We start from the raw sequence: 24,688 nt of genomic DNA, 5'->3' as shown, positions 1-24,688 counted from the left end.
TGGGGTTGGGTTCATCCACACACAAACATTTAAAATCACAAATTTATTCAAATTTGCATCAGATATTAAGTTTATAATATCACATAAGTACTAATTAAACTCAAAATACCACACATCATCTTAAAATTAACTAAACTACCATAAATATTTAAAATATTGTAATGCAAATCAATTAAATGTCATGAAAAATTTCCCAATGAGCTCTGCAATGTCAATTTGAAGACTCTCCAATAGTCAGAGGCAAATGTTCTAACTTCATTATTAAAATTTAAAAATAATAATGTCAATAAGCACCCAAAACGCCTCAATATCACATGTCTTCAAAATTCTCATCATCATCATCAATAGGATGTTATGTTCTTTCTCCCTATTGGATTTTTCCTTCTTTATCTCTATCTTTGGTTAAAGCTAAACCCAAAGAAGGGTTCCCTTTATAGAAATTTTTTAGTTATTTGTTTATACAATTCCTATTTAAGTCTCATCTCTCACTCAAGTCTGACCCCCTTACTGGTGATCACCTAGTGAAGCATAACACTCCCTCTGTATCCAAAAATAATTTAGCTACTAAAGCATAAGAGCAAAAGTATTTGCCAAAATCTGATAACCATTTCATTACTTGATAAAAGTGAGTGGAGCAAGGTTTATTAAAAAAGAAAAAGGTATGAATGAATGCAGAAATCCAATCTCTAAAAAGGCTTAGTTCCATCATTATTTTATTGTTTCTTGTATGGTTGAATCAAATCAAGATCAATATGAATCCTGAAATGAAGAGAATGTTAGATTAGGAGAATTAAACAAGAAAAAATATTTGGGGAATATGAAAGGAGATGTTTCAACTTTCAAATATTGAGATATCTTAGAAAAAATCTATTACAAATTTGGAAACGTTTGTTATACCCTAGGGCCTAAAATCAAGTTTTCGAGCTTCATCCTTTTAGATTTACAACAAACACCAAGATTGAGGTATAAGACCAAGGTTGAGGTATAAGACTACCCAATAAAGTATAACACTTGAAGTGAAGACCTAGAGAAAGAATACTATACTATTCTGTCTATAATAATCTTCATATGAAGATAGCTACGAAGGAAGAAAATCAATATAAACAAGTATAATCCAATGGCTATAGATCCCCTCGAGAAAGGTCCAAAAATCCATGCACTAGTCATTTTAAAGCCTCATAGGTACAAAAGTAACTCTAGCTAATTAGGCTATTTGTTACTTCCATAGATAATTGAGTAGCCCTATAATCAAGCCTCAAATTTTATCTCTAGTAAAAGGATTTTAAGATCCTAATCTTTATAGAAATAACACTAACCCCTTTTAAATCTAAATCTCTTTTCACCAACAAATTTTAGAATCCTAGTTTCAACCAAACAAACTCAGAGGCAGAGTAGATATAGATTAATAATCACAACATTTATAATAAACTCACATTCAATAAATGGGAACTTACTTGTTAAGTGCAATAAACACACCGTTGAGAATAAATGTTCCCATCACAAGAAACCATCCAATAATTATGAACCTACCATAAACAATAAATCTTATCAAGGTGGTAAAAAATATAAATAAACTAAAAAACCTACTTTTCATGAAGCATATTAAAATTTTGAAGAAACCAAAATAAGGCTTACCCACATATAATGTGCTTGGAGCAAAGAATAGTCAATATTGGCAGTCAGTCACCCTCAAAAGCATCAGTATAGATATGATATATTTTACCCATAGCAGAATAGAGGAACCAATAACAAAAACACTAGAGTCTAGAACCACTAAAGCTAGAACATTTTGTTTTAATGTTTGTAGGAAATGATGTAGAGAGAGAGAGAGAGAGAGAGAGAGAGAGAGAGAGAGAGAGAGAGAGAGAGAGAGAGAGAGAGAGAGAGAGAGAGAGAGAGAACCCGACGTGAACATGCATATCTAACTTGGGTTTTCTTGTTTTGTGCTTGTAGGTGCAAGGAAGGAGCTCACTTGGAAGGGTATAATGACTATCTACTCTTCTTTTTCACATCTAGATCTGTACTATCAGAGCACACCTAGGTTCATAGTAAGCACATGCACCAATCAAAATCTGCATTTCAAGTTCCTATCACTCTCTAGGACATAGATTAGGTGATTTTTGTCTTACTAATGGTCTATTTGCAGCATGTGGCAATTGTGGGATGAAGACATGATCATAAACTACTAATGCTTTATTTGCAGGACGTTGTCGAAGACTTTGTGTGTCTTTCAAAACTATGTGTGTGGATTTCCTAGATTAGATAACATTTCATTTGGTGCTTAAAAAGAACCTTTTTCTTTTCTACCTGGTGTGTCTATGGTGTTAGATCCCTAAGAGTTGCATTGGACGTATCCTCTCCCCTCGCCATTCGTGGATCTTGGGTGTAAGAGAAATCCATGTAACTTCTATAGGAGGCCTGCCTTGGACCAAGATACTTGATATTGGGTATGCCAGGGGACGACCTCAGAGCGGTAACGGGCCAAAGCCAGGTCAACATTCCAACCGCTATATAAAATTTGATTACAGTGAAAGCTGTGTCGGCGGTATTGCTACATGATAGCTCTCCTCCAGTACCCTTGTGGTGCGTCAAACCCCGATTCTCGAGGTTGGGAGACCTTCTGTGGAAGTTTATCATTCACTTGCTGAACGGAATGCCCTTACTAAAAACCATGTTTTAGTGGCCAAAATCCTTTCTATCCACTGGCTCAAGGGGTCACCCATGCCCGTGAAGACATCCTACATTCTCGTGGTCCTTAGTAGAGGCAACAGTCCCTTGGGAAGTCATGCCCCTTGGGAAGTGGATCTTGGTAGCCCCGAGAAGTGAGTGTGATGTAAGGGGGAGCCTGTGGTGCCAAGATCTGATGCAGGAGCATCCAGAGGTATAAGGGCAATCCTGTGTCACCCAAAAAAGATGTACTTAGACTTAGTTTCTATTTTATGTCTTTACATTTTTGGATACCCATTTGGCTCAAATAAAGGTTCCAACTCTCATAGTTCAACTATCAGTGCATTTGAAAATCCCGAAAAAATAGGAGCATGCAATTTGACCATCATTTTGGTGACCTAGAAGGTGTGACTTGGCCAGATGAATGTAATCGAGATTTAGAGCATTCCAGAAAAAGAATCAGGTCAAAAGGCCCCACGGTTTGAAAGTTATTGCAGTTTTTCGGGTTTTGGAGACCCCCTAAGAATGCTTCAAAGTCAGGTTTGGGGCATTAAATGACCTCGAAAAGGGTCGAAAAATGGGGGACGAGCAAAGCTGGTCCATAGGGCTATAGAGCGCTTCGAGAGCTTTCCGAAAATGTAAACGGTTCGTCAATCGGAGTTACGGTTCAAAAGTTATGCCTCCCGAAAGTTCGGCTACCATTTCTGGATGCTTCTAGAATTGTACCGACTTCTAACGCAGCTTCCGGAACCTTCTATTTTGTCGGTGGATGCCTACTAGCACTTTCTAGAATGTACTCCTAGTCCTTAACCCTCCGGGGTCTATTTAAGGAGATTTCTGGCATTGTAAAAGGCAGTTCGGATTGGAGCTTGAGAGGAGGTGCTAAAAGGAGAAATATTCTCCAGATTTATGCTATTGTAAGCCCGCAGGGCATGTTTTGAGTTTATTTTCTCTGCACTGTTTATACCAGCTTATTTTCTCAGTTAATATAATTTCCCCTTTCTATTGTGTCTATTCTGGTTGTTGGGTTGTGTCCCCCATCAAGATCCTAGGTTGTCTGCTCTGGATAAGCGCGGCTGAACTTCGGTTCAAGTAGGAATTCAGTGGATACAGTCCTAAAAGCCTAGGTTGTGGTGTGTTTGTTAACTTTTACAACAGCTATTCTTGTATTAATGTGTCTTGCGTGTGTGTAAAACATAATCAAGATAAAAGCCAAACTTTTAAATTTACACCTTGGATATCATTTGAACTTGTCAAAACCTCACACATTGCCAAAACATTTCAACCTTTATCAAACTTTGCAAACATTGATTCAACACACTCGAACCTTGGAAAACATGGCGACTTGTGCTCTTAAATGTGCTTGGTAAAATGTAGATCTCACACTTGCATAGATTTCACTTGCATTCACCCTAGTCCAAGCTTCATTCTTACATCATATAGACTTCATATTGCACCTTTTAGTCCTCATTACTTTTCATATTGCATCCATTTAGGTTCAGTTTTACTTTCCTTAGTTTTTGCATTCCCATCTCAGAATCAACACTTTGCATTTACCACCTTGCATCTTTACATACCTATTCATCATCTTGACCACTTTATCCATCATTCTGGGTGTCCTAATCATCATTTTGAGCATCCAAACTGGCCCTAACCCTATCGTCTACCATTTACCTCTCTGTGACATCCCGCTTAGCATCACCATCATTTTGAGTCATCAAAACGTCATTTTGAACCCCCAAAACCTTTGAATTTAGTCAAAAATCTAGAAAAAGTATAAGTCTTAGAGTATCTCCTAGTGTTGACGGATAATGGATCTTGACTAGTCCTTTTATCTTTGCTTATCATTTTCTTTGGTCAAAATTTATCTATGTCTTGATATATTTGACCTTTTCATCTTTTATCAATTTGATCTTTTCATCTTTTATCAATTTTTCGTCAAGATCCAAAGTCCTTTATCACAAGGTTAAACTCTTAGACAAAATACATTCAAAAGGTTTTATCTAAGTTCAAAACTTTCCATATACCCTTGTCATAGCATCCCCAAACATCATTTTGACTTACCCTAGTGGTATATCCCCTTCATATTGCATTGATCAAAATCCTTAGCATCATTTTCACTATCAAACCCTATCAAATTGTCCATCAACCAAATTACCTTCTTGAGCATTTATCCTCATTTTGCATGTCCCAAACGTCATTGCAAACCCTAGAACATCATCCTTTACATGATATACCTTGCATACATCAACCTTCAGCATTCTTAGGAACTCCAAAACATAACCCTAATTGTCATTTTGCATACTTTAGAGTCATTTTCATTCCCTCTAGTCAAACCTCAAAACATCACCTTGCATTTGCATTTGCATAACATCCCTAGGAAATTTTCACTTTGCACATCAAAACCATAATTCATCCAACATTTCCTCACATTGCATAACATTCCTAAATACTTAAAAATCCCAAAAACACTCATATCTTGCATATCCACCACTCTTTGCACTCTTAGGTATCATGCCAGCACTTACTAGGAGACAAGCAGCTCAGAGACCCGAGGAACTCTATCAACCTTTGTTTTATGAGGCACAAGCACAACCAAAACCTCATCCAAGACAAAGAAAGAGCAAGAAAATCCAACAAACCTTTGACGAAGACCAAATCAAGGCATCACAACATTACTAACAGACCCCTTGAACATGTATCCACAAGATCCTCAAGCTATGGCACAACAAACCTTGAACAATGCACCTATCATGAGATTTCCTCCAAATACTTCCCCCACACATGGGATGGTTCAATGGAGTCCTGACTTTGAACCTATATTCATGCCAATGCCACCAGGAGAAGGAAGTGTACCAACCTCACCTGAAGATGAATAATCACATTCATTTGAATTCAGCCAACCTAACACATCAAACATACAACAAGGTATTGTACACCTAAGTGATGACTCTGACACTGATTATGGCATCACTAATGAAGAAATGGCTAGGGCATGTCAAGACAAAAGTTTTTGCAAGAACTTCAAACGTTTGGCAGTTCAAGAAATTGTCAAATTTAACCCAAACTTGGAAGGTCCTAAGTCCAAAAATCAAACCAACACAACAATTGAAAACATCCAACCCATGATAAATTTGGACTTAGATAAGGGAAATCAACCTTTGGAGTTTTCAAATGCAATAATGGCACCTATAAGATCCCATCAAGAACCAACAATTGAAATCCTCCAAAGTACATTTGAACACATCAATGTCAACCCCTTGTTTGATGAAATACTACCAATCCCTAAACACCCCAAAAGGACATTAAGACTTGATTTTAGTCACATGATGCAACAACAAGATGCACCTAAAGGGACCCGTGCTCTAGGGATGCCAGACATACCTTCTTTGGAGGCAAATCAACAAAGTACACCTTTGCTCCTAACTTTACCCAGTGCTACGACATCAAACACTATGGAGCCTCTCATAAATACAAAATGTGAAACATCAAGCGCAACCATCCCTATGGACACACAAAGGAAAAGTCTTATTGACATTACACCCATTCCCAATAGAAATGTATCTCATAGTCAAGTCAATATGATGTCGCAAGCAGGAACATCTAAAACACAAAGGTACCAAAACAACAATACAAATATGACATTCAATTCTCAAGGACTTAGTCAACCCCAACGACAACAACAACCTACAATGGTACAAGGACTCAACACTTCCAAGGCACAACCAAGTCTACATCTGCTTGACACACATCCCACATATCAACAACAACATCAAACACAACAACAACAACCACAAGTGAGGCAAACATCCAACATTCCTAACATGAAATCCCATGTGGACCCACTTGACTTACACACAATTTATCAAAAACAATTCCAACAACAACAAATGGTGTTTGCTAAACAACAAGAGCAACTCAAGCAACAAATGGAATACCAAAGATGCCTTGAGCAACAAATTGCATACCAACAACATTTGTTACAACAACAACATGTACCACAACTTCAACAAATACCTCTACAACAACAAGCACGCACATGGTCTCACATACAACCAATAGAGCTATCCCAACAAAAACCACAACACATGGCACAACAACAACACATGGTACAACAATCGCAGTCAATCACACAACAAGTGCCACATCAAATACCACAATGAGTTCCCCAACAACAAGGACCTTTCTGTCTTCGAGGTGCCAACATACCTCCACCACCTAGCTACACTTCATTAGACTCATCAAACACAGAAATATCAGAACCAAGTAGACATAGTTCTCGCCACAGCAAACGGTCTACTCATAGACACAAAAGACTTATCATGAAAAACCCCAATGAAGAACTATTACAACAATTCAAACAACTTTCCAAACAAGTCGAGGCATTGGGAGTCCAAAAGAAACAGGCTCTATATACAGAAAGGGACCTACATCCTAATCCATTCGATAAAAGTCTGTATATGCCTCCATTCCCAAAACACTTTGAGGCTCCAAGGTTTGAAAAATACCGAGGAAAAGGCAACCCTATTGATCACATCCGAGAATTTTGTGCTTCATGCACCGAACTCAGTGATGAGCCCACGTACCTTATGAGATTGTTCCCTCATTCTCTAGGTGGGCCTGCACTTGAATGGTACTCCAAACTTCGTGGTAATATCAAATCTTGGTCAGAACTAGCAGAAAAGTTTATCTCCCACTTTGCCTTTAACATTACAAATGAGGTGACACTTTCTGATTTGTGCTCAACTAAACAAAAGGCAAGAGAATCATTCATCACATTCTTACTACGTTGGAGAAGCCTAGTTAGTCAATGCTCACTAGACATTCCTGAAGAACAACAAGTAAACCTGTGCATTGAAAACTTAGTCCCAGACTTAATGTATGAACTCAAAATCAAGAGTCCAAGCACCATTTCTAAACTAATGAAAAAAGGGGCTAGTATTGAAGATGCTCTTATTCATAAGGGAATCCTCAAGATAAACAAAGAAAACACAAACACCAACTCGTCTAATGACAAGGCAAAATTTTTCTCCAAAAACAAGAATGTGACTAATGATGGTATTGTGGATGCTCACACAATTAGCACAACACAACCTCAATTGACTTTGGAAAGGTGTAAACCCTACAAATTCACAAACCTCTAATCAAACATTAGCTCCACAACAGAAAATTGAGACTCCCACACAAGATAAACCTCAAAGACATCCTAGAACCAAAGACAGGAAATTCACAACATTGGGGATACCACTTGAGACTGCATTACAACAGTTACTGAGTAATAACTTCCTACAATTACCCCCAATCAAAGATGAACCACTGACTAAAGCCGATTGGTGGGACGATAAAAAGTATTGTGATTACCATCGCACCAAAGGACACAAGACTTCATTATGCTTCCAACTGAAACATGCAATACAAGACCTTATTGATGATGGTTTCATCACAGTTTTTCCATCACTGTTAGCATCCAACTCTAATCACACTATTTTCAAAGATCCTTTGGGTAATCATGACAAAGAGAAACCCTCTAGTTCAAACTCAAACTCGCAAGGTAATGTGAATTACACACGCACTGGCTATGACTACACCATCAATTACTTTAATGAGTCTGACTTTCACATATCCACATTCACATTAAAGGCTGAAGAGCCTCGTTGTGCTGTCACTACATGCCATAGCAAGATCACCCTACCTGGAGCCCCATCTAGACCTATTGCTTCTACTAGACCTGTACCCCCATCTAGACCTACTGCTCCTACTTCAGCTGATTATAGCCTTGTTGAACAACTTGGCAAAATCCCTGCACAAATATCCATTTTGGACCTACTGCGTGCATCCCCCCAACACCAAAAGATCTTGGAGCAAGCCCTTAAAGAGTCAATAGTCCCAGATAACATGGATGTTTCCCAGTTCCAAGCCATGGTTGGGAACCTATCCGCGTCACAACATATCACATTTTCACTTAGAGATATTCCTAAGGACAAACCTAACCATAATGATCCCCTTTATCTTGAAGTCTTCATCCATAATGCCAAAGTTAAACGTGTCTTAATAGATGGAGGAGCAGGACTAAACATCTGTACTCTTAAGGTTGTCAACAATTTGGGTTATTCTAAAGATGATGTAGATCCCTCTTAAAGAATCACAATAAAAGCTTATGATGATGGTGAACGCTTCTCCAAGGGCATCATCACACTACCTGTCAGAGTTGGTCCAGCTACTGAAGATACATTATTCCATGTCCTAGACATCGAAATGAATTGCAACATGATACTAGGATGCCCTTGGCTTCATGTTATGAAAGCAGTCCCTTCTACATATCATCAATGTCTGAGGTTTTCCTATCACAACATAGAGGTTACCATCCTTGGCGATCCAGATCCTTTTCAGTTCTGTGCTAATCTAAGAGATGCTACTGCCTACCAAATCCCAACAAATAATGAAACACAACCCACAAATTCCTCTAAGTATGTGGATGCCGATATACTGCTCAGTAAAGCCAAGGAAAAGATGAAGATTGAAGACAATGGGTGTGGAGAGTACTTTATGTCTCAAGTCTCTCACATTAGGGAATCACCATTTTCTCCCACCAGTATAAAGAATTATACTTCTATCAATGAGAATACATCTATATGTATTGAGAAAGCAAAAGCAGAACGAGAACCCACTTTGATATCTCCTAGCAAGTATGGACTTGGGTTTACCATCATGCAGAAACAAGGCTATGATGGCTATAGTGGTCTTGGATCTCAGAAACAAGGAATCATTGAACCTATCACTACAGAAGGACAACCTCCTAGTTTGGGGCTTGGATTTAAACCATTACGAATAGGTCCTCCTAGTACTATGGTACCTATGTGTAAGACTATGGATGTTTTGAACGATGAAAAGGCATCTGAGGATATCCCACTTGAAACCAACAATCCCCTAGCCTCTGAGCATAATCCCAATGACCCAGTTGAATCAGTTACCCATATATCTACCTTAAACCAAAGCCCATTCAACACTGATGATGACATCTCCTCAAGTTATCCTAAACCTTTGGATTGGGACCAACGTGGACCACCAATTTTTGATTAATTTGACGATGATGACACTCTCATAATAGACTTTGAAGGCATTATGACTGAAGATCATAAAGAAGCAGTTTCTCCTAAAGAGAACACATTGGCATACTTTGGGGAGCCTACTCCACCTTCTAGCTACAAAGAAAAAAGAGAAAAAGATAGCAAGCATAGGTCTCTTGGTGAAAATCGAAAGACACCATTAGACTATAAAAAATCAAAAGCTAAGAAGCTCCCAAGGATACAAAATGAAAAATATGATGCCATGAATATCAGTGTTCTAGTGTTCAACATACCACAAAGTCTTTTGGAGCTCTCTCAATCAGCATTCATGCGGAAGGTCATTGGTCTCAACCCTACCAACCCTCCCTTATATCCATTTGTTTATCCCCAAATCCAACTACCTACTTTGTCCAATAACCAAAATCAATCCTTTATCCAACAAGCCTTTGCATATGTCATCATCAATGACATCCCACATGATACATCTATTGACCCAGTTATCCTCAAATGCCTTGATTCGCAAGAGATAGACATTGTCTTACATACGGTACATGATGGTATCTCTCGAGGCCTTTCTAGTTGTTTGATTTTAGCTACAGACTCAAAATGACTCCTATGTAGTTATGGTCAGTCATGGATCCAGAGCTCATCAACTAGCAGCACCAACAACAGATATCTTCTCAGCATTTGTTAGTGACATTCTTGATTCCATCTAAAAGTCATAAAAAAATATCAAAAAAATTGCAAAAAGTCCTGAAAATATATCAAAAAAATAGTAAAAAGTCATGAAAAAAGCAAAGAAAAAAAAGTCAAAAAAGTCAGAAAAAATGGATGCCTTGATGAAAACCTAGCAAACAGGCGTCTTGGCACGAAAATTTGAGTCAAGAGAAAAATTCCATCCAAAAGTGAAAACTTGGCAAACAGGCGCTTTGGGCAAGTACCATGGTGAAAACCTAGCAAACAGGTGCCATGTGTAATCAGTTATTGCTCCTCCATCTATCAGGATTCCATCTAGTCTTTTTCCCTCTATCATTCCTTGATCATACCCTTAATATTGCAAAACATCCTTGGTTCCTTATCATGGCTCACAAACTGGTTAATGTCCTTCGTTACCTTGCTTAAGTATCACCTGTCTACACACACACTCTATCATTAGCTTTTGTACATAGTTTGTGTCTTGTCTGGGGGCATATTACTTATATGGTGCATGAGTTTGAATTTGAACTAGGGGCATACCCCTAAGTGCTTTTTATCAATTGGATCTATCGCATAACGGATTGGAGCTAACACTTGTATATGCTTATACAATTCTGAAAAAATCCCTAAAAATCATAACATGTCCTGAAAAAATCACTAAAAATCATAAAATTTCTTGAAAAAATCCCTAAAAATCATAAAATGATCCTGAAAAAAAATCACTAAAAATCACATAATGTCTTAAAAAAATCCCTAAAAATCATAAAATGTCCTGAAATAAACCCTAAAAATTGTAAAATGACTTGAAGAAATCAGTTACACAAAAAAATCAAATATCCTCAAAAATCCTAAAAATCACAAAACCCATCAAAAATTTGCAATAAACCTTGTACATACTCACTATGGATAACCACCCCTTTTGAGCAAACCTTTGCACTTTGCAGACTAAAAATCAAAAGCACTACACTTCAATGCCAATCACAATATCTGAACAACGTGAATCAACAATCAATCCAACATGTCACTATGAACTTATCAACTGAATCCACAACCAGAACTATCACATTATCAACATGTCGAACACTATCTACACACCTAAAACATTAACAAGAACATAATAATGGACAAGAATAGCTATTGGCTCACGCTGTTTAGTGAGTAATTTATTTTTGCTTTGTTTTTTCTTTGATCATGTCCCTATGCTACTCGATGATATAAATTGATCTATGAGAGTGGCCAGGATGGTTCATGGTCATCTTTTTCCATTTCTGTCTATTACAATATACCTTTTGAGAGTCTAGGGCATGTACATATGCCTCAGGAAGGACAAGGTCATTCTCTATTTGCATCGTGCTTGTTTACGCAAAAGGCTTGCATTTGCGCTTTGGCCCTTTATGCCATGATGCGTTGCATTCCATTTGCCATATCAAAATAAAGCTCCATTTGACATATAGTGCACTTTTTAGAAGCAAAAGTCTTTCCATCATACTAACATCTCCTCATCTCATCTTTCTTCTTCATCTCATTCTCCATCACCATGATCATGTCTTCTAATTCACCAAATCATCTTCATCTTGCATTCATGCATTCTTGCATCATCCTACGCTGTCAATCACCTTTCTATGGCTTTCCACCTAGTTCAATCTCAGTCTAACATTTGTCTCATCATCTTCAACCAAATACGACCATTTTTTATGATTTCCCTCATGTTATGACATCTTTCCATCATTTTGGGCATGCATGCACAGTTTCGGGTCATTTCGTCAGTTGCTATGGTTTTGTCTTCTTGTTGTCGATAAATTGACTTATCATATGCTTATCTTAGTCAATTTCTTGAGGGGGCACCCATATATATCATACCTACTGAGGCATGTTGTGGCTTTCTCATCAGTTATTCTTTGATACAACGCTCTAAATCACATTGTATCAAAGAGGGGCAAAATGTAGACGCTCAAAAATGGTTCGCATCTACAACCTCATCACTTCTTCATACTAATTTGTCCCATTTTCTCATTCTACTAACTTTGATCTTTTGGCCAGATTGACCATATTTTGTCATTTGTATCCCCTTTCACATCAATTTCATATCAACTCAGAATCATATCAAATCAACTCAGAATCATATCAAATCAACTCAGAATCACCCCAAATCAACTCAGAATCACTCGAAATTGATCCTAATCAACCCAAAACATATCAAACATCCCAAATCAATCATCATTTATCCACTCCTAGGCATTGTTGTGGTTTTCAGTGCCTTGGAAACCTATCAACTTATCAATCTTATCAATCTAACCTTAGTACTGTCATGGCTCTCACTACTAGGTCAAAATATCATTCATGTCATTCAATCTTTGACATTGTTGAGACTTTCAATGTCAGATCATGGCATCATCAACCATTTTAATAATATTGACAGTGTCCGTCAGTGTTATTATGATCAAACCTTATCAATCAATTTCAATCCTGTAGCATTTACAACGTCGATTAAATGTTACATATCAATTAATTCATGTCATGTGTCCTTGGCATGTTATTAATTTTGATCTATCAATTAATTTGACCATGGCTTTGGTCTACCTTTTCATCATCTTATTCGATATCCATCATCGTCACATTTTCATCAAAGGATACGGTCGCATTCATTTAATCAATTTGGCCAATCATCTACTAATTTTCTCTATAGGACTAAATAACCCATAATTTAATTCTATTATTCTCACTAATTATTCTTCCTGATTATCATCCTCAATTAATTAATTTTATTAATTAATTGATTCATTATCTGCAAACCATGAAAATTCTTAATTTCCTAAGTTCCATTTTCCATCATTAAATCCATTTTCTACTAATTCTCATTTTGTGGAATAAGAGAATTTTTAATTCAAATATTCCATAAAATATTGTGTCATCATGACACTTGGATATGACACCTCGTGGATCCTCCTTTGACACTTGGTTGAGATTTGTCATAATCAAATATTCTTATCTCTTACACGTCCCTATTTGACTTATTCATCATAGATTTTTGGCTTTAAGTGGGTTGAGGAATCTTATGACACGTCATAGATTCTCTTCCACATTTAGCCAAATTTGACTCTCATGTGTCATAGAATCTTACTTTTGGCATATTCTGTCATATGCGTCATAGAAATTATTATTACCTCTTACGCATGTCCCTATTTGGCTTATTCATCATAGATTCTTGGCTTTAAGTGGGTTGAGGAATCTTATGACGCGTCATAGATTCTCTTCCACATTTAGCCAAGTTTGACTTGCATGTGTCATAGAATCTCACAATTGACATATTCTGTCATATGCGTCATATGAATCTCTTGCCACATCGCACATCTATGGGTGACAAATCCAATGCCCTCACTTTGAGTGTTGATTATAAAATGAACACTCTTTCTCTCATTTTGGGGCTCTTGAGATCTAGAATGCTTAAGTTTTGAAAATCCAAATCTTTGAATATTGGAGTCTCTACTTCTTTGCATGTTGCATTTTCTCTCTCTCATAAAATCACACTTCAAGTATTCTCATGACATTATCACTATCATAGGCTTTTGCTTCAATCTTGTGTGCACTATAGAAAAATTAGAGCTACAATCATTTGGAGAAGAAAGAAGAACATGGGAGCTACAAACGAAAAAAGGAGTTTCTATTGCTTTCTTAATTAGTTTGACTTTCATGGTAGACTAGTGGGTGCTAACGTATAATTATTGAGTTTTGTGAATTGCTCATAGTATGTTATGCATTTTTACCCATTTTTCTAGTCCTACGATTTGAATTTTGGGCTCCAGAAATTCTTTACTTTTGCTCATACCGACCTAATAAAAACCATCAACTTAGCTACCGTATGCATAGTACTTGACCTCTACTAACCCTTTTTGTCTTCTCCAGTAGCAAAATAACAATCGGACGAAACGTACTCCGTACCACTGCCATCACTATCTTTGAATGATAATGTTTCCTAACAATTGCGATCGGAAAATATGACTCCCACTAAAATCGACTAAACCTTTGACACACAAATCCTAAGCACTCTGTTGGGAAACCTTTTCTTCATGAATAGATCACGCAAATTGTGAGTTCAGAACAATGTCACGTATTCGAACAGGTGATGATCCGAACTTCGTAAGATAGCACGACAATTGTAATTTGGAATGTTTTTACATTTTAGCCGACACTTTCATGATTTTAATATTAGGATGAAAATAAAGATGATTTTCATATTAGGATGAAAAAATAGACAGCGTGAAAAGGGAAGCGATGGTGTCCGATCGGAAAATCTGATACAAAAAATTTGCTGTCAAATCTCTATTATCATACACTGGAAATTTTATTGTTTTTTTAAATATGATAATACATAAATAAAAATTAACCTATAATAAAACAGATAATTAAACAATCTTTATCTAGGTTTGCAATTTGGGACAAAGCTTTCTCAAGTGCGAGATTGGTCTTTGAAGACCTGCCATTAATGGAGTGTCTGGACTGTGTATCTCCTGTTTAGAAAAGCAAAGGGTCCGAGGCACGCGAAAGAATGAACACTTTGTGTACAACTAAACGTAAATAAAATATTAAAATACGACTCAAAAAAACAGACATCCGTAAGCCGTTTCAATCCAACGTTTAAGATGTCGCAGCTCGTAATCATGGCGGAACTGTTACGGCTGCCAACTGAAGAAGGATCCCGAGCGAGTACAACTATACGAATTTTGCTTTAATCTTTATTTCTCTTTCATTTTTTAAATCTTTACAGCAGGCAAATATAGTTATCGGAGTTAAAATATTTGCCCTCTCACCGCACGATGTAAAAGACCACCTGCAAATTACAGACTCATATTTGATAAGGAAAGGGACAGCAGGCAAATAGAGAGTAATCTGAAGTTAAAAGGTTTGCCGTTTCACCAGATTAGGCTAAAGATCACCTGCAATTTACAGAATCTTTCATATTTCAAAGAAAGGGACAATTTGCCTAAACTTCATGTAAATCATCAACGACGGACTGCCAAAGCTCTTATAATAATAATCCTCTAGGATTCTGCGTTGAATCTAAAATGCAACACATATCCAGTGATTTAATAACGTCACAATTGAAAGGCGTAAGTATTTAACAAATCAGCAGACGCTACTTAATTTCATTAATCTGTACATGTTAAAATTCCCGAGGCGTACAAAGGCCAGCGAAGGAAAGTAGTGTTTAAAGACGAAAATTTGCAAAACCTAAGCCGCAGCCTCGTTTTCTGCGGGGGACAGATTTAGATCCGGCAGAAGAGGGGCTCTTTTCGGGGCAAGCGGAAGGGGAAACGGCTTTTGCTCGTCGGAAGCCGAATCGAAACGGACAAAGCGGCCATAGCTTTCAGACGACATTCGTCGTCTCTTGTTGGATTCCACCTCCAATTTCGGACCGTGGCGGGAGTCGAGATGCAGCAGGGGCAAAGACTGTTGAGACCAGTGCTGTTGCCTTGTCGATCCGGCAGCGTTCCAGGCGTAACAGTGAGCAGCAGGGATGATATTATCATCCAGAGAGAAATTAGTCTTGGCTTTAGGGCCGCGAAGGGTTCGAGCGGCAGAATCATAAGCCCTGGCGGCCTCTTCGGCAGTGTCGAAAGTGCCGAGCCAAACTCTGCTCTTCTTCCATGGATCCCTGATTTCTGCCGCAAATCTCCCCCATGGCCGCTTCCTCACGCCTCTGAAATGCGCCTCCTTCACAAGCCCGCCCCTCGTTAAAGCCATTGTTTCTACAGACATTTCCGCTCCAGAAAAATATTCTCTCCTCTCTTTCGCTCTTCCTTTCCTCTCCAAACGAAGACGGCGGACATTTCTGCATTTCCTCTCGCGTTTAATAAGTTTTTATATCCGCGGATGGATGCATGCATCCATGCCTATGGATGAGTCCATGAATGTTATCGTTGCCGCGTCGTAGGGTTAAATTTCACGGTCGAATGATCATCCATCCGAGTTAAGTGCGAAACTGTAGGAACTTGAGGTTTCGTTATTATGTGCGAGATTGCAACAATTAATGACCGTCAGATCGGGCCCTAACGGAGTGTCAGTCGCCACTGCCCATCGTCAGATTTATACGACGTGAAGGCCGGTTCCCCGACAGTGACCGGTAGGCCGAAGCGTAGATATCAATCATTAATAGAGCGGTAGCCGGTCAACCGCCGTTAGACACGACACATTTTCTACGGGCTGAGCCAGTGGCGGTGGCGGCATTCCCGGCAGGAGCAGTAACCCTCTGGCGGGAAAAGCAACCGCTCCGCGTGGGTCCCGCCTCCGCTAAGTCCCAGACCGTTAACAACGGAGTAAGGATTCATTCAAAGTCTTATACGTCTCAATCTCCTCTCTCTCTAAATCTGATTCTCTCACCTCACGTGCCACTCCCGGCGATGACGAACACCTGCCGGGAAAGGACGCCGCGCTGGCGGGGAAAACCGGTATCTTTCTTGACCTCATCTTTCTTGCCACGTCATCCGCAATCGAGCTGCTTCTTTCGACGTGGCGTTCACGTATTGGTGGAGTAGAAAACATTCCTGACTTGGGCATGGCAGCTGCGGTAGAGGACAAACAATGAAGACAAGGGGTAAAGTGTGACATGTCGGCTGGCAGTCACAGTCAGACACTACCGACTATAGTTATTTTGTAGTAAATAGTGGGGTAAAAGCGTAGGGAGTAATGTGCAGATCACTTTCAGTGTTTTGATTTCCTAAACTAATGGTATTTAAAATTTGAATTATTATGCTGGAAAACCGCCTCTAATGGTTCCATTCGTTTTAACCTCTTGTGTTGGAAATTCGGAATAGGTTATCAGAAGACATATTCAACTTTTAAAACATTTATTAAATAGAGTGAAAATAAGAAATAACTGTTGCAATGCCTTTAATTTATATAATATATACTGATTGAATTTGTCGTCCGTTTAGATAGCCTGTTTTTTTTTCTGGTTTTGCGACAAATCAGTCTTCTTAGAGGCTGTTGTAATTTGAATGTATTTTATTTTTATATTGTTTATTGTGCGGAATTTATTTTTTTATTAGATATTATGATTTTCCAATATATTTTTCTTTCCTTTTTCATTATGTACAAAAACTAATAAGTAAAAGTTTTCAGATTTTCTCTCTCGGCCACTACTACATTTGGTCCCGAATTGTGATGGCCACTTGTCATTCAATCGATAGAACCACGAATTGGCTCCTTTCAGACTTTTGCTATCACAAATTGCGATGGCAAGGGGTTCCATTGTAACTTGGAAGAAGGAAGGGGCAAGAGTTCATCTTGATGTCATCTCAATTGCGATAGTTGATAATCACAATTATGATGTCTTAATCTTTCAGTCTGTCATCACAATTGCGACAATTTTGTGACAACAGTGCTATGGGAGCGACGACTATCCGTCGAAACATGTCGTCTCAATTGCAACATGGTTGCAACAGCTGTGTTGTGGGAGCAACAACTATCTGTCGAAACAGGCTGTCACAATTGCAATAGGTAGCTAAATTATGAAAAAAAAAAATGTTGCCTGTCTAATGAGGTCCTTTTACTAGTTTTGGTTACTCTGTCAGCTCTAAAGGATATGTTGGTCCTTTTACAGTTGTTGAATCTAAAACACCAAGAGATTGACTCATTTTTTGTAGAAGTTTTTTCTTTGCTTGTGTGGAGTCCATTGATGTTATCAAACCATAAATTGTCTTTTTTAGCAGCCCATACTTTTCTAGTCAACGTGGTGTGGTAATGGGTTGGTTGGGGATAGAGGATTGTATGCCATAAGTCTCATGTATAAAGACTTAAGATTTGCACATTATCATTAACGATCTTAGACTAATAGCAACCTTGATTTGAGATGGATAGTGGAAGAGAGGATTTCTTAGAAAAGGTAAACAATGAGTATAGGGTTAGGATGCGTGGCCCATGGGAATATTTGAGAATGTTAGCAGCACAATAAATGGCAAAGTAGAGCCCATGTTGCAAAAAGATGAAGGCACAGGAAAGGTAGATTTGAGAAGACTATCAGTTCTTTTTTGTAGCAGTTCAACATGTTATAAATAATAAAGCAAGCAATTCGACAATATGTGATCTCTAAAATGACTTCTTATGCTGAAACAGTAAAGAAAATAATTCCCTGTTGTTAACAAACTAATATATAAAATTTATTGAGTAGGCTAGTCATCAATAGTTTTCCATTTTTTTTTAGAGCATTGCAAAGTATTTATATGTGTTGCCAAAGGGTAAGACTCACCTTTGAAAAAGTTAATCACAATTCAGATGTGTTGCAAAATGAATAGAAACAAATAAAATCAATTTCAAACTACTTAAAGGCAAGACAGATAAATTTAACTTCTAATTCCCTCTCTAAACACAAAGAGCTATTATCATTGATTCATTATGTTTGGGCATATCAAAATATTATCCTAGAAACAACAATATGTTCCATCCCATAATAAATTATGGACTCATATGTGTGGCAATTAATGAGGAGAAGAACGCTGAAGAGGAATACTTTTATGGCATCTTGTTGAGACAATTATGATGCAACTAGTTTCTAGTTATTTGAATCTAGATTATCTTGGTGTTCCACCTATGCTAAATACAACCCACCTTCAGGCCTAATGTGAGTGAAAATATGACATTACAAATTTTGATGAGATTTGGACAAACATGCTCCCACAAGATTCCCTGACTTCCACCCTAAAATTTGATAAATATTTTTAATGCTACACTTATGTGGATCCTAGCACTTTGCAAAATAGGGTGTATGTAATAGGATTCTCAAGGTTTAGCTATGATGTAGAGCCTTGAGGATCAAATAAACAACCCACTCAATTGATCTTATAGGCACAATGTTTTATCAAGGCTTAATACATCACACTGGCCAACTTCATGTTTGCATTATTGTTCACAAGGCTTGACCAAAGAAGTGATGGCCTCAAAAGGTCAATCTACTTTATATCAGTAGGGAATATTCCAACTATTTTTCATATCAGCAATCTAATACATACATATGACACTGCTAACACATGGGCATAACAAGCCTTATGTGCCTTGGCTTGGTTCACCAACTTTATCATGGGAACTCATAACAAGTAAAAAGACATCCAATCCTGTGAATCAGTTTAATTGCATATTCTTTATTAGACTTTTGTTTGGTAACAATACCATACCAAATCAGATCTTAAGTCATTGTAATGATCAGACTTGCAAATGCTTTATAGGTTCACTTTTCTTTGGTCATCTACAACATCAATTACAATAGAACTCCCAACATATTACAGACAATAGTTACAAAATCCCTTACAAGTATTGGACCCAAAACATTGAAAAGAATAAGTTTTGAACAAGTTGTTATTAAAGAAAAATTGGACTTTTATGATTTACTGTGAAAAAATAGTTTTACAAGATCTATTTTATTGATGATTATTAACATGTGTAAAGAATCCATATTTTTTAAAGGGTAGAAATGAAAATTTGAGACATAAATTGCATGTCTTTAAGAATGATTATAATTTGAGAGATAACTTCAATAAAAAATGAAAACTTTTTAGTTGTAGCAGTCACTATTTAACGACAATTAGACAATATTCTCAAAATCAGATGTTTAAAGCAAAATAAAATCTTTGTCATGCACTACAAAATGAATTAGATCCTCTAAAACCTTTATTAACTTCAGATTTTATTGGAACTCTTCCCATATATTTGCAGTTAACAACACAGTGCACTTAATAAAAATTGATTCAATAGTCATGCTAAAGCCTCCATTTATTATTCATGGACATAACTCCTAGGTATGAGAAGTATTCCATTCGAAAAAAATAAATATTCAAAACACTACTAGACTCTAAAGATTAATAAATTTTGGATGGTGAAAAAATGAGATATCAATCAATCTTTATCCAGACCCTTGTTAAGAAGGGATTTGGGACCCCAAATAACATTCTAGCTTGCTCCCAAATCAAAGAGGACCCTAGATAATGTGTCCAACAAAATATTCATGAAGTGAAGATTAAGGCATATGAAATATTTATAAAGAAAATATTAAACAATATGAAGCAGAAAAGCTCACTCACTCGGGTCAACATAAATTATAGGACTAGATGAATGAAACATTAATTGAGCAAAGATTGAAGCATATAAAGAGAGAGCTTTGCCATATGTTAGATCTTCCATCATAGAAAATCAATTGCAATGGGCACTCACATGTATTCCAATGCATATATTGCCTTATATGCCCAATTGGTCAATGATGTAACTTATAGAAGATAAAATTTTATAAGTACAATTACTCAATCTTGTACTACACTAGATAAGATGTTCTCTATTATGCATAATGTTCAGCTTTGCCATTTCTCATAAGAGTATTTCAAGGTTGGGAACCACTTCAACATCCTTTGCATGGTTTGGAGTGTTAGGATAAACCACGGACAGAAATAAAAATTACATGCAAATATAACCAATAACAGAAAATAATAGAACACACAGAAATGAACACAAGGCACCAAGATTTAACGTGGTTCACCCAATCCCTGGGCTACGTCCACCAAACAGCAAGTCCGATCTTATTACAATCCAGTGATTACAACCTGATTACAATCCGTAATCCCTTACAGCTCAATACCGCCGCAAGAACCAATTTCGTATCACCACACATCAAAAATACCCAACCCTAAGCCCTTTTTATACAAGTATTAAACCGCTTTAGGGTTATAACATGTCGGCCATATGTCGGCCATAATATGTCGGCTACCATGTCGATGTCGGCTACTTCCAAAAAAATTTTTTTTCGGGGCGATGCCCCGAACCCCACTATTTATGAAGTATGTACAGTACTTTCCTGATCAGTCACCACAATCTAACATGGAGGTAATGCCATTGTGGTAGAGGCTTCTACAAGGGAATGAGTCTCGTGATTATGGCATTTACACAGAAGCAAAACTTTCTTCTTCAACTCCTTACACTCAACTCTTCACTAACGTTATTCTTTCAGCAATGAGAATAGATGCTACAAATTCCTAAGAGCCAAGGGACCCTAAACCTATGCTACATTTTCTAGAGACATGGGAGATGTTACTACATGCTTTAGTACTTCATAACATTCTGGATCATATAGTGATGCCCAAATTAACAACAACAATAGATACCTGGGATCTTCCCAAGGAGATTGTTGCAATACATGCATGGTTACATCCTTGGCTTTCATTGTTGGGCTAGTGTATGGATCCTTTATATCTAGAACCATTTGTTATAAATTGGGGAACGTGATCCATGCCTAACATGCAAGTGATGCATTGTGTATGCAATTTTATCACCTTGGAAAATTGTATTTGGTCCTACTAGCTGGGAATAGTTGATTGTTCATTTTATTGTACCTAATTTGATGATAGTTCTATAGGAATTTTTAGTCAACCCAGCTAATTAGAAACTAGAATAATTTACCTAGGTTATGACTTGTTTCTTTCTAAAAATATCTGCTATGATATGTTTTTGTAAAATTTATTGCGAACTCTACTCATTTTTCCTTGTCTGCATTTATTTTGTGCAGGATCTTGAGGTAAGTCACTTAGCATAGGTTCAGTGAGTTTTATTGTTTTATTATTTGGATTCTAGAATATGTATGCTAAATGAATAGGGTTATCATAGTCTGATCAAATTGGGCCTATATTTCTTGACATGGTTGATATCTCTTATTGCAAAGAGTGATTACATATTGTGGTAGATCTTTCACATTGATATGAAATGTCGAGTTGGTCATTACTTGAAATTATTTTAGAATGATTCTAGTGTGACCTATAAATTATTTGTATGGAAATCAATGCCTTAAGAAGTGACATTCACAGAGACTTGCATATCAAAGAAAATACGAGTGAATCTTATTGTTGGACTAGTCAAATGGAGATGGAGGGGATTGATTTTTGAAGGGAGTGCCATCTTATACTTCAAGAAGTATTTTTTAATTCTAAATTTGTAGGGCATCATTTTATTCTTCTTCCAGTTTGCATAGAAGCACAAACAAACAAGTGGACGGTTTCAACTTTGCTCAATTTTATAGGAAATGCCAAGCAACATATCAAACGTTGACACCATTCTAGAGATTCCAAAACTGGAAGCAAATACACCACTAGGTGTTGCTTTTAATGGACCAAAGATTAACTCTTTTAGAAGCAAAAGAAAAGAAAAATTTACATGCCTCTTCTCCCCTTGAAGAAAATTGTCAGAGTTGCAAGGGCATGAAGATCATAAGGGCACAATAATGAGATCACAAGGGCATGAATATTGGAGTAATAAGATATTTTCTTATTAATTAAATAATTTCGATTTAATTATTAAGTCACTTATTATCTCTAGTTTACTTAAGCTAAACTTTAGGCATAGAATAATTAATTCTTTTATTAATTATTATCATGAAACCTAGGTTTTACCCTATCAGAATTTTGATCTCCTTTATAAGGATAATCTCTCTTTGTAATTGAGATTCTTCATTGTTGATAATAGCAATCCATCTTTTTTCTCATCAAGAATGTCTCATCTATGGATCTGGCAGTTCCCACCTCTATAGCTTTTTGCTTCTCTATTATGTAATAGGTGTTTGCATGCAACTGATTCCTAGGAGCTATGGGGTTGATCTTTCATCAACTTCAACATGGTATTAGAGCCAAATCTGTTGTAACTTATTTAGTATTTGGAGAAAAAGGAGAATGAGGGTTTGATAGATCAAATCTAGTTTTTTTTTTTAGGTACATTTTTTGAAAACAAGGGGGTCTCAAATTTTTGGAGCACTTTGAGGCCAAACAGACCTCATAGATGGATTCAGAAGGTGTCAAAACTCTCATTTTCATATAAAGTTTGTTGATTTTGGACAATGTTGATTCGAGAGGCAAATTTGTTTTACCTAGTAGGGTTGTATGACCTCTGCACACATTATGATGTGTTTTTTTCCAAAAATAAAAAGAGATAGAAAAGGATGCATAAATGAAACATCTCAAGAGAATCTCTCAAGACCATAAGTATAATGAAACCTTCCATGATAGAAGCTTGAGACTCCATAGCCCCCCCCCCCCCCCCCCTAGGATGGCAGAACTCTTGTGTCGATGAACATACCAGTGTGGCTCCAATCTAAAGGAAACAAAGGAAATGGACAAGGATGATAAAACCCATGTATGTAAGGTGTAGGTAGAAGTCCTAGATGATGTTCAAAGGAGAAAATGTGAGAATCTTGAAATGGAATCTGCAATGGAGATGGATTAATAGGTGTGTTGAATCTATCATCTGAGAGGAGATGTGTGTCCTTTGATATATCCTCAACAATTGCAGTAGGTGGATTGATGACTAGAGTTGAAATAGTAGGAAATTTTTAATAGTAATCTAGTGCAAGAGATGGAATTTGAATAGGAGGTGGAGGTGTAGAAGTCACAACACTAGTCTTAAGAACAACACATAAGTTTAAGCGACCTAACTTTACCTCAGTAAGAGAGCGAGTCTCTAATAGTGGAGATGGTGGACCAAAATGTGAGAAGGAATATGGGTAGGAAGCATGATCAATAGTCCATGTAGTAATAATATTACATGTCTCACTATCTCTGATGTGCACTTAATCTTGTGCAAACTCAACTATCTTCCCTGCCCCACTGTGTGTAATCTGATAAATAGAGAGAGGGTTAGAGGACAAAGATGGAACACAAAGTACATCATGAAATGTGCCATCATCAATGTCAATAGAGCCTTTCCCATATACAGTCATAATAGTGTTGTTCTCCATCAAAATGTGTGGAGTAGGAGAAGTCTCGAAAGAAGATAACAAATCCTGAGAAGATGACATATGGTGTGAAGCACCTAAAACCAGTAACCATCTAGAAGAATGAGGAATAGTAGTTACACATATTGCATGACCCTTTTTGATATCTTTACCATCAAACTAAAATGATGAAGCTCTGTGAGAAGTAGAAGGAATATCAATGTTGTTCTTCTAAAGGAGAGCTATTAGATCTGAAACTTGTTTGGCATAGCCATCTAACTTCTTCTCATAGCAATGTGACTCATCATGATTAGGCTTATTACAATAAGCACACTTTGGTCTTTATGCCTTTGATTTACCCCCATTAGGAGGAGGTGGCCCTAATGAACTATGAGCACTGGAATCAATCTGATACTTTATAGAATGAGATTTCTATGTCTTCTCCTTCATCCCTGAAGATGGTTGAGAAACCAATACATAATTCTATGAGCTTGTGAGAGAATCCAAATAAGAGAGCTTAGCCTAC

General features: G+C 37.2%; 1 protein-coding gene and 1 pseudogene across 1 annotated transcript; one reads left to right on the top strand and one right to left on the bottom strand.

Annotated features, from left to right (window-relative positions):
* LOC149552989 (hypothetical protein At1g04090-like) overlaps positions 1-15,160 on the top strand; it is a 32,076-nt pseudogene extending 16,916 nt beyond the window's left edge.
* Positions 15,161-15,545: 385 nt separating this feature from the next.
* On the bottom strand, positions 15,546-16,280 carry LOC149552988 (ethylene-responsive transcription factor 11-like). Its single transcript, XM_089788511.1, has one exon. It carries the CDS (start codon positions 16,185-16,187, stop codon positions 15,660-15,662), a length of 528 nt encoding a protein of 175 aa, XP_089644637.1. The 5' UTR covers positions 16,188-16,280; the 3' UTR covers positions 15,546-15,659.
* Positions 16,281-24,688: the final 8,408 nt, after the last annotated feature.

Source organism: Cupressus sempervirens, chromosome 6 (assembly GCF_028749045.1).
Source record: "Cupressus sempervirens isolate cs-2001-9-10 chromosome 6, ASM2874904v1, whole genome shotgun sequence".
Taxonomy (NCBI): domain Eukaryota; kingdom Viridiplantae; phylum Streptophyta; class Pinopsida; order Cupressales; family Cupressaceae; genus Cupressus; species Cupressus sempervirens.
Note: the sequence above shows the minus strand (reverse complement) of the source record. Positions and strands in the feature narration are given on the sequence as shown.

Excerpts from the sequence above, each read along its gene's own strand:
- LOC149552988 (XM_089788511.1), bottom strand. The coding sequence starts at position 16,187 with ATGTCTGTAGAAACAATGGCTTTAACGAGGGGCGGGCTTGTGAAGGAG.